Here is an 8919-nt window from a genome sequence, read left to right on the forward strand (position 1 = left end):
ATGTCATGCAAAAGGTTAGAAATTCATGTGTATTGTATCACAAAACAAAGAACCCTTTTAAAGTGAAAAAACTCAGAGGATTGATAATTGTTAATTATTTTGGCAATGTCATCTGAAAACCAAGAATACATAAAAATTATATTTAACAACTTAGTATAAATACCCCCAGTAGGTGAATAAACAATGAGTTTGTTAGTTACATTAGTATTACCCCACAATACAATACCTGTCCTTTTCAACAGGTTATGGAATGTCAGGCTATGGAAGCACACCAGGCTACCCTCTTCAGATGGGTTATCCAGCACATGGTGGGGGATACCCAGGGAGCTTTGGAGGACCCCCAGGTCCTCCACCAGGAGCAGATCCTACTTTGTGGAGTTGGTTTATCACAGTTGACAGGGATAAATCAGGGCAGATAACAGCAGATGAACTCCAGCAAGCATTAATAAATGGAAACTGGTCACATTTCAACAGCGAAACTTGTCGGCTGATGATAGGTATATAATGTAACACCATTTCTAAGTTATTTTTTGTTAGCAACTGAGTTGGGGTAGTGATTAGGGTTGTTTACCATTTACAAATCTGGCTGGGAAGTAAATGGAACACAACCTTTTGGGTCATTCTGGCGGAAAATTTCCAGGAGAAATGGAACATTTGAAAAGGTAATCCTGTTTATAATCCGGAAAGAATATTCCAAGCAGAAATTCATGTTCCAATTCTTTAAAGCATTCTTTGATACTAGTTTCAGGCTGTTGTGGTCATTTTTTGGTAACTGATTTGTACTGATAGAAAGTGCGATTCTGGGATTTATTTAGCAGTCCTACATTTTATGTACCATTTGCCTAAACAGTTGACCAACTAGTTTGACCATGTAATTAATGGTAAACAACCTAGAAGTAAAAAAGCTTATGATCTAGAGGAAACAGTTTTAAAAAATGCACAGTGCTTATTGAGGGCACTATTTTTGCATCTCCTACTGGAGATGTGGTGATGCCGAGCAGTGCCTTTATTTCGCTGCTATTTTAAGACCCTGAGCATTGGTCCGGCCACTGGAATTGAACTCATTACCTCCTGCTCTGTAGTCAGGCACTCTCCCTACTTACGTTGTAGCTTATCCTTACTGTGGTTATGCAAAATTTCATATTCCACTCGACGCAATGATTCACAAGAAGGCAAAAATTGATCGGCTACGATCAGCAAGCAAAGCTACAATGCAACGTACCACTTGCAAAAGAGCACGCAAGGAGCCCTGCAATTCCCCCAGGGCTGCCCCGTAGGTCACGTACTGGAGTGGGCAAGGACTGCTGGCTAACTCTCTCAAGTTTAACTTTGCCTAAATGATGTTTAGCCACATTAAAACCTAGCTATTGAAAACCACAGGCCAGTAGTTCAAATAGTTGATAGTGCTAGTGCTATTCACTGGATAATGATTTATACATTGGATAGCACTATCCAACTTTTGAACAAAGTGGCTCCGATCACTGAATTCATAAGCATAAGCAGAAGACATAACCAATTGCAAGGCATCAAAAAGTGTGGGAATAAGCATTGTGATTGCTTGCTCTTTTACTTCTGTGCTAGACTCCAGTGATCTGGTTTTCAGTGATGGGTTATGACCAGAGTAAGTCAAAGAAAATGAGAATGTTCTGATTAATGTTACTTTCTTTTAAAAAGTTTACCCAAATTTTTTTATTTCATTGGTCATAAGCACTCTTAGCACTCAGCCCCCTTGCTTGTCAGTTTTTCACAAAATCACTTGAGTAGCATTTGTAGTCGAGTGCTTTTTACTCAGCCCTCCATGTTAGAAAGACAAGACTACCACTCCTGATGCTTGATCAACCAAAAATTAATTAATAAAAACTTCAAGTCTAATATAATACTCAACAGAGTTCTTCTTGGTTTTGATAACCACTGGTTGATTTATTATTTAGGTATATTTGACCGAGATCATTCTGGTACCATAAATTTTCAAGAATTTCAGCAATTATGGCAATATATTAACCAATGGAAGGGAGCATTTGACAGATATGATCAGGACAGATCGGGAGCAATAGAGGCTCATGAGTTGCACAGAGCATTTGCTGAGATGGGATTCAATGTGTCTGCTAACTTTGTCAGCCTTGTTGTAACAAAGTAAGTCTGTTTAATAATGACAATATGAAATATACATATACTGTACAAAACTCTGACAGGAAAAGGAAAATCTCCCAGCAACGACCTTGTAGACAGTGCTTGGCTACTCTAACAACTGAATGGGTCCCTTGTTGCTATTGTTGCTGTGGTTTTTGGTTTTGTTTCTGTTTTTATTATTACCAGGGTATTATTATCATTATTATTCAAACAGACACATGTCTCGCTTTTATGTGTTTTTTTTTTTTTTTTATGGCATACTATAATGTGGTTCAACCAGTTATGTTTTAAGTAATATTTAAGACTGTTTTGGGTTGAAACAATCATGGCAAAATTGTTTCAAAAAATGTTGGAATGTGTCTTGTGCTTTATCCAAACAGGTTTGACCAACTTGCCCGTCGTAGTTTGAGACTAGACAGCTTTATTCAATGCTGTGTGATGCTGCGTGCCTTAACAGATGCATTCAGAGTGAGGGATACAAATCAGAATGGAAGCATTACTATTAGCTATGAGGACTTCATGTGCATGGTGCTATTGAACAAGCCATAGAATAACGGACTTGAAAGTCTTTCTTATTTATTTGATAAGTAATAATGTTATTTTAAAGCCTGTTTACATGGAGGTGGGGACGCCAGGTAGATGATGTAACATGCTTAGGTGGGGTAACCAACCTGTCCGTATCATGAAAATGTGATCAAATTAAAATGAGAGATTATATGGAGAGCAGGGGCATAGCCAGCTTTTGACTTGTTGTAGGCCTGGCTGACTTTCATTTCCACATATCCTGAAAATTGCACGCATGACTAGTAGGCACTAACCTCAGTTATTAAGCTTTTTAGCTCACCCCAACAGCCCATGATTTATTACAAGCGGTAGGGTGAAATAGCTAAAAATTTGTAGGTGCTGGCCTATATGTCTATGGGCTGGCTAAGCCCCTGGATAGGCTACCTGGGGTCCCCCACCTTTATGTAAACAGGCCCTCAGTAGTATTATCAAGACTGAAAGTTGAAAACAGCCTGTGTATGTAGTTAATAAGGACAGCCGAGGCCCCATCTCCTTAGGAGGCTACAGCATTTTGGTCCAAATTCTTGACCACTTAGTGTGACCAGCTTCTAATTTTCTTTTCTTTTTTTTTTAATTTTCAAATTCCGACATTTGAAGATTTTTTTTCCCAATATGGTATACACTGAACAAGAAAGAGCTTGCATACATTTTAATCTATAAACAAGTGCCAACTAGTGTGAAAATCTAAATTTCTTTCCGCTAAGAGTGACCATTTAAAATTCTTTAAATTTCCTTCCATTGCTTATAGTTGAAATCAAACTTGAAAGTTAAGAGAATAAAGGAAATGACTAACAAGGATTACTTTTTGTCGCACAGTTGCGAAATAGCTAACATCTTTAGCTGTATTTGAAAACGCCTTTTACAACGCTGAAAGGTTTGTCTTTTTTAAATCGTGGGGTAATTACAAACTGGAAAAACGTTTCCAACGTGGATTTGGAAATGTAGCATGCTGTTAAAAATGTCTTGTTCGTTCGGGTGGGCGGTGTAGGGTCACGTGATTACCAAATTTTCTGGGATGGGTAGATTTACTTACCCATGGTTTTCCTCTGGCGCGCGTGAAAATTGTTTCTGTTTACCTACAATATTTGCCATTTGAAAAGTCTGGGTTGTTTTGAGTGAAAATTGACGATTTCACAAGAGCCAAAATACCACGTAACGTGACCTTTTTCAAGAATTATCTGTCAAATCCCCTGCTTACGGTTAAATCATTCCACTCAAATGCACAAAAATTTCCCCATCCCTGGGCTGCACATGGTTGCCTTTGACTTAGGTTACACCTATGTTCTTGTTTCTAGTAAAAGCAATAACCAACATCTTCTATTGAAATGTGACAGCATATCAAAACATTTTAGTCCTGTACAGCATTGTAGTCTTTTAAAAACTTAAGTATTTAACAATAGAATATCCACTAATGGCCCTGTCCCATGGATAGTATGGATAAAACATAAGAATTTGATGTCACGTTTTTTTGGGAACGGCACCAAATGAAATTTATTTTTAAAAGTGTTGATCACTGACCAGGGGCGCTTACTCTGCATTATCTACAAACATGGTCACGAAAATCAATGTTGTTGTAACACCCATCAGTGATAATCTATCTTTGAAGTTTTATGACAAAAAGTATTTTGTCCCTTGGCCTTGCAAAGCAATATTTCCACAAAGGCTCATTTGAAAATATGCTTTCGACTTACATGTTTTCACAAGATGCTGCCCTGCCACAAGGTTTTGAGTATAACGAAAGATCAAGAAATCACACGTAAAGACATGAAACAGTTCTGGAATTCTGTGTTAGATTTGCTAGCATACTCCAAATGTCCAATTAAACGAAATTTCTGGAAAACAGTTACAAACACCGCCCTTACACTAGACATTGACCCTTCTTGACGGATGACATGCTAGGCTGTGCTGTAAGCAACGTGCATTTGAATGGAGCCCAGTTCTCTGAACCTGTAAAATCTAGGGTGCCCAGCATCTGATTGTTGTGAAAGAAGAAAAATTTCTACCCGCCCAAGAGCAAAAGTGAAAAGTTAGGCGCCAGGGGCCACCGGGCGGACTCTGTTAGAGCACAGCCTTGACATGAGTTCTGGCAATGTACATTTTGTATTGCCGTAAATACTTTGTGAAACAATTCAAAGGTACTTTCGGGAATATAGAATGTCTGTTAAATTGCCTGCCACGCTAAATATCCAGCCAGAATATGCCTTCTTCACTTGGGGAAATGCACAAAGTTTGTGGGTACCTTTATTTTGTTACCAAGTAATTACTCTCTGGAGACGCTCAGTACTACAATTAAGACTGTTGGGAATGCCTATTAGTTCACCCGTGGGGTGGCAATTTGTACCTACCACGTCGGGGAGCGACCGACCGAGCGAGTCTCGAAGTCATAACTCAGGCCCTCAGGCAACCAGGTAAAAAAATAAAGAACTTTTAGAAAGATTAATGTTCCTCCTAAACAATAAGATGTTATTGAATTTCGGTAAACTTAAATGAATTTCTACTTTCTGTTAATGAAGGGGAAAAGGTGCAATTAATAGCGAAAAGAGCAAATGTTCACCCGAACTCTACCCCCTTCCCCCGCCCACTTTTCTACCGGTTCCCTGTGACTGTGACACTCAGTCGTTTGACAGAAAAAGACTGGGTCGAGGTCCACTGAGCGCCATCGGTTCTCGGCGGGTTATCGGCGGGGTTGAGTCGTTTTAGTGTGGGAAATATGTCATCTAACGAAAGCAAACGAAGCCATCCAAGCGTCGAAGAAGGCTGCACTATAGCTCGAAAGAAGACGAAAAGAAAGGATTCTGTTCGCAAGTTTCCGTGTTCTCTCTACGTTAAGTTTTGGTAAGCACTCTCCTCGCCATAGTATGCTTAAGCTTAGCTAAAATGCGCAAAGGCTTATAATCCTTGCGTACTGTAGTCTAATCACGTTTGAGTTTAACAGCGTATTTAACCCTCATTTGAAGACAAGAGGTGAAGACTTCTAAGCCATTTAATATCCTGGCTTGTGGTTGTTCTCGCTGGAACTGACGTGCATGACGTGCCGTGAAAAAGATGGAGAATCGCAGCCTCGTTCCCAGTCGTCCTCGGCAATTTCGAATATGACCTCAGCTGTTAAGTTTGTTGGGAGAATTCCCCAGCCTTCTTCCCCTCACTCGGATAGCGCGAATATGCCTGGGGACGAGAATGGGAGAATCAATATCCTTGTCATGCTTCGTCCAAGTTGCCATGTCCACCCTGGTAGGCACAAAACTCAGGTCACAAGTGCAGGACACTACTCTATTGAGAAGCAACTGAGATAAGCAGCTTCCCCTAAACAGGGCTGTCAACCCCCCACGTCATCAAATATTGAGAATTGATAGGGAAGAAATGATAGATGATGTCATATTGCACAACAAATGACGTCATGTGTGCCAAAAATGCACGTTGATTCCAATCAACGTCAATAGCACATAAACAGTTCATATTTAGCCACATTATTGCTTAAATTACAGTGGCATACCAGAATTTCTGGGGAAATGTTCTGTGTTTACAGTAGCTCAAACAAGCTCTACAAGAAATAGCAACTTTGGCAATTATCCAGGAGATATCAGCCTCTAATCTGGAGACTGGGTGATAAGGTCCAAAATCTTGAGTCTCCCACATTATCCGGGAGAGTTGACAGAGCTGCCTTAAGCTAAAACGCTATTCTGGATTAAGATTAAGGCTAAGAGAGACTTTTAGTGTTGTTTATTTTCTGTGGGATAAAGACCTGTTCTCTAGCCTGCACTTGCGTCACTTGCGACCTGTGACCTGTTATATGCAGTTTGTACCTGCTGAATTCAACCCAAAAAATGTGCACGTGACAATCCTGAAAGGTAATTTGGGATAAGATCAATACACTGAAGCTGTTGAAGGTAATTTCCTTTTAATAGCACTGGCAAATGTACATCAATGGCCTCTCGTGCCATCCTTTCAAATTTCTTTGAAAAACAGTGAACACAAAACCACCCTCAATACCTTTTGGGATTGTCACTTGCACTTTTTCCTGCAACCTTTCTCGAAATAACCATATATGACTCAGTAACCTTTGATGATGTCTTCAACTGTCATCAACTAATGACAGAGTGTGTGATTTGTGGTATGGCAATGAATACAGACTGTTCTCTAACAATTGTATTCTCATATCATAGGCTTTTGAAAAATTATGAGTATGACCCTAGTGGTGGATACTGTACAAGCATTACAAGTGTGAGTTCACATCTAAAATCTGATCAAGAACTATTACAAAGGAATGGTAGCAATCCCTTGACAAAAGGCAGGTTCTGTTTAAGAGATAACATCCTCAAACTTTGGAAGGGTCAAGTAATTGAAACAAAATTTTCTTTCAATAAAGAAGAACAGAGGATTCGAGCATTCAGAAATCTGCGCAGAAAGGATTTTAACTCTGTCAATGGACCACAATTCAGTGACTGCCCGGCAAGTGAGCATTTTATCCAAGTTCCTGGCTGGCAAGTAGCCATCAATAATGACAAGTCATTGTCAATTCTGCGAATTGAAGACTGGCTTTTGGATGGGCAACGAGTTGTCACAGAGATACGTGCTGACCAAGGGCAGGAGAATACAGAGTATAAATGCATTCTCAGTGCACATGGACACAAACTAGACACAAGGTTTACAGGTTTGAATCTAGGACAGATGTCTAGTCCTAAGGAAGAACTTGAAATGTTGGCGAAGTGTTTATCTATTACACAGTTGTGTAAAGGTTTCAAGCCACCTAAGGCTGTTACTCCATTGTGTGAAGGATCAAGCCCCCTTGATGCTGGCTTTTTAGCACATGCTTCTATTAAGATAGCAGAGTACAGTGCTGCTTCTGATCCCACTGCAGTGGAAATAAGAATCTTTTCAGGCAGATGTCAGATTTTCTGCTCTTCAAAATTACTATGTTCAGAGTGCAAAATGTGCCAGAACAATTTTGTTAGGAAACTGCAGAGGGACAGGGGGCATGCTGGAAACATCGGTTCAAGAAGTAACCATCGTTACATGTCTAGAGAACAGCTTCTTTCTAAGCTGAGGAATTTACAGAAGGAATTCCGTAATTTCAAGAATAGAGTGAAGGAACGTGAAAACAAATATGAAGATGGTGATGGTGATGGTGAAGATGATATTGATGATGACAATAGTGATTGCAGTGATGATGATGTCGATGACAGTGATGATGATGGCAATGAGAGTGATGATGACGTCAATGAGTCTAGTGATGATGATACAAATGCTTGCAATGACACCTAAAGCAACAGAAAAGCCTTTCAATTTTTTTGCCAGAATCTCTTTGCCATAAACAATAAACAGTCTGTGATGCAAGATTAGAATATTGATGAACGCATGTTGATATTTCTGAAATGGTTATCTAGAGAATATTTTGAAACTCACTGATGTTGTAAAGTCAAGTAGTTTGTTTCTAATATTATTATTTTAAAACAACTTAGTTTAAAATGACAGCATAAAAATGAGATCTGTATTGTTACCCCCAAAACTATAACAAGTGATACACTAAACTGAATTAATCAAATCCAAAAATAGTGCTATGCAGATCAATCTACACAGTTACACTCCCCAACAATTAAATTTTCATCTGACATGAAGTACGTCTTAAAAAAGAGTGTTAGTGCTAATCTCCTTGCATGCAGTCTCTCAGGGCAGGAAGTAACGCTTGTTCATTAGTCCTTTTGTCCATTGATCATGGATTCTTCTTACAGTGCAAATTAACTTCTGTCACACCCCTTAGTCTATCCGGCCTATCCTCTCTGGCAAATCACTTGGGAGCTTAAGCAACGACGCTGGTGACAGCAAAGAGAGCATCATGAAAGCAATAGGTTTAGATATTTTTTAAGCAAACCAACAACTTAATTCGCACATGAATCATGCTTTTACCTACATATCTTATATTGCTGTTCTTGCAACACCACGACATGAAACTGCCTGAATGCATGTCTTATGAAAGACGTGAACAGTAGAAGAGGATTTAATTTTTCGTGTGTGTGAACATAGAAAAGTCCTTTAGAATTCAACTCCAGAAAAATTTGCTGACAATTTGACAAATATGGATTAAGTGCGAAGAAGTTTGAAGCAGCGTGAATTCACCTTTTGTGTAAAGTTTTTGCTGCATTCACTGTTGTATGGCAAAAGCTCCCTAATAGTTTCGAGAGGGGTGATTTGCCTTACTTTAAACCGAAGGGGCTGAGTACAAGTCAA

The 8919-nt window shown here is 39.3% G+C and overlaps 2 protein-coding genes across 2 annotated transcripts in view; both read left to right on the forward strand.

Annotated features, from left to right (window-relative positions):
- Window positions 1-4150, forward strand: part of LOC140946416 (programmed cell death protein 6-like) — a 5051-nt gene extending 901 nt beyond the window's left edge. Inside the window, exons 2-4 of the mRNA XM_073395530.1 lie at window positions 243-497; window positions 1932-2133; window positions 2511-4150. Coding sequence (XP_073251631.1) covers window positions 243-497; window positions 1932-2133; window positions 2511-2679 — 626 coding nt within the window. The 3' untranslated portion in view covers window positions 2680-4150. The remainder of the gene's footprint in view (window positions 1-242; window positions 498-1931; window positions 2134-2510) is intronic.
- A 1241-nt stretch (window positions 4151-5391) lies between these two features.
- LOC140946415 (uncharacterized) lies at window positions 5392-8461 on the forward strand. Its single transcript, XM_073395529.1, has 2 exons — window positions 5392-5529; window positions 6858-8461. Exons 1-2 carry the CDS (start codon window positions 5405-5407, stop codon window positions 7954-7956), a joined length of 1224 nt encoding a protein of 407 aa, XP_073251630.1. The 5' UTR covers window positions 5392-5404; the 3' UTR covers window positions 7957-8461.
- Window positions 8462-8919: the final 458 nt, after the last annotated feature.

The sequence above is a fragment of the Porites lutea genome, chromosome 8, assembly GCF_958299795.1.
Source record: "Porites lutea chromosome 8, jaPorLute2.1, whole genome shotgun sequence".
NCBI lineage: Eukaryota > Metazoa > Cnidaria > Anthozoa > Scleractinia > Poritidae > Porites > Porites lutea.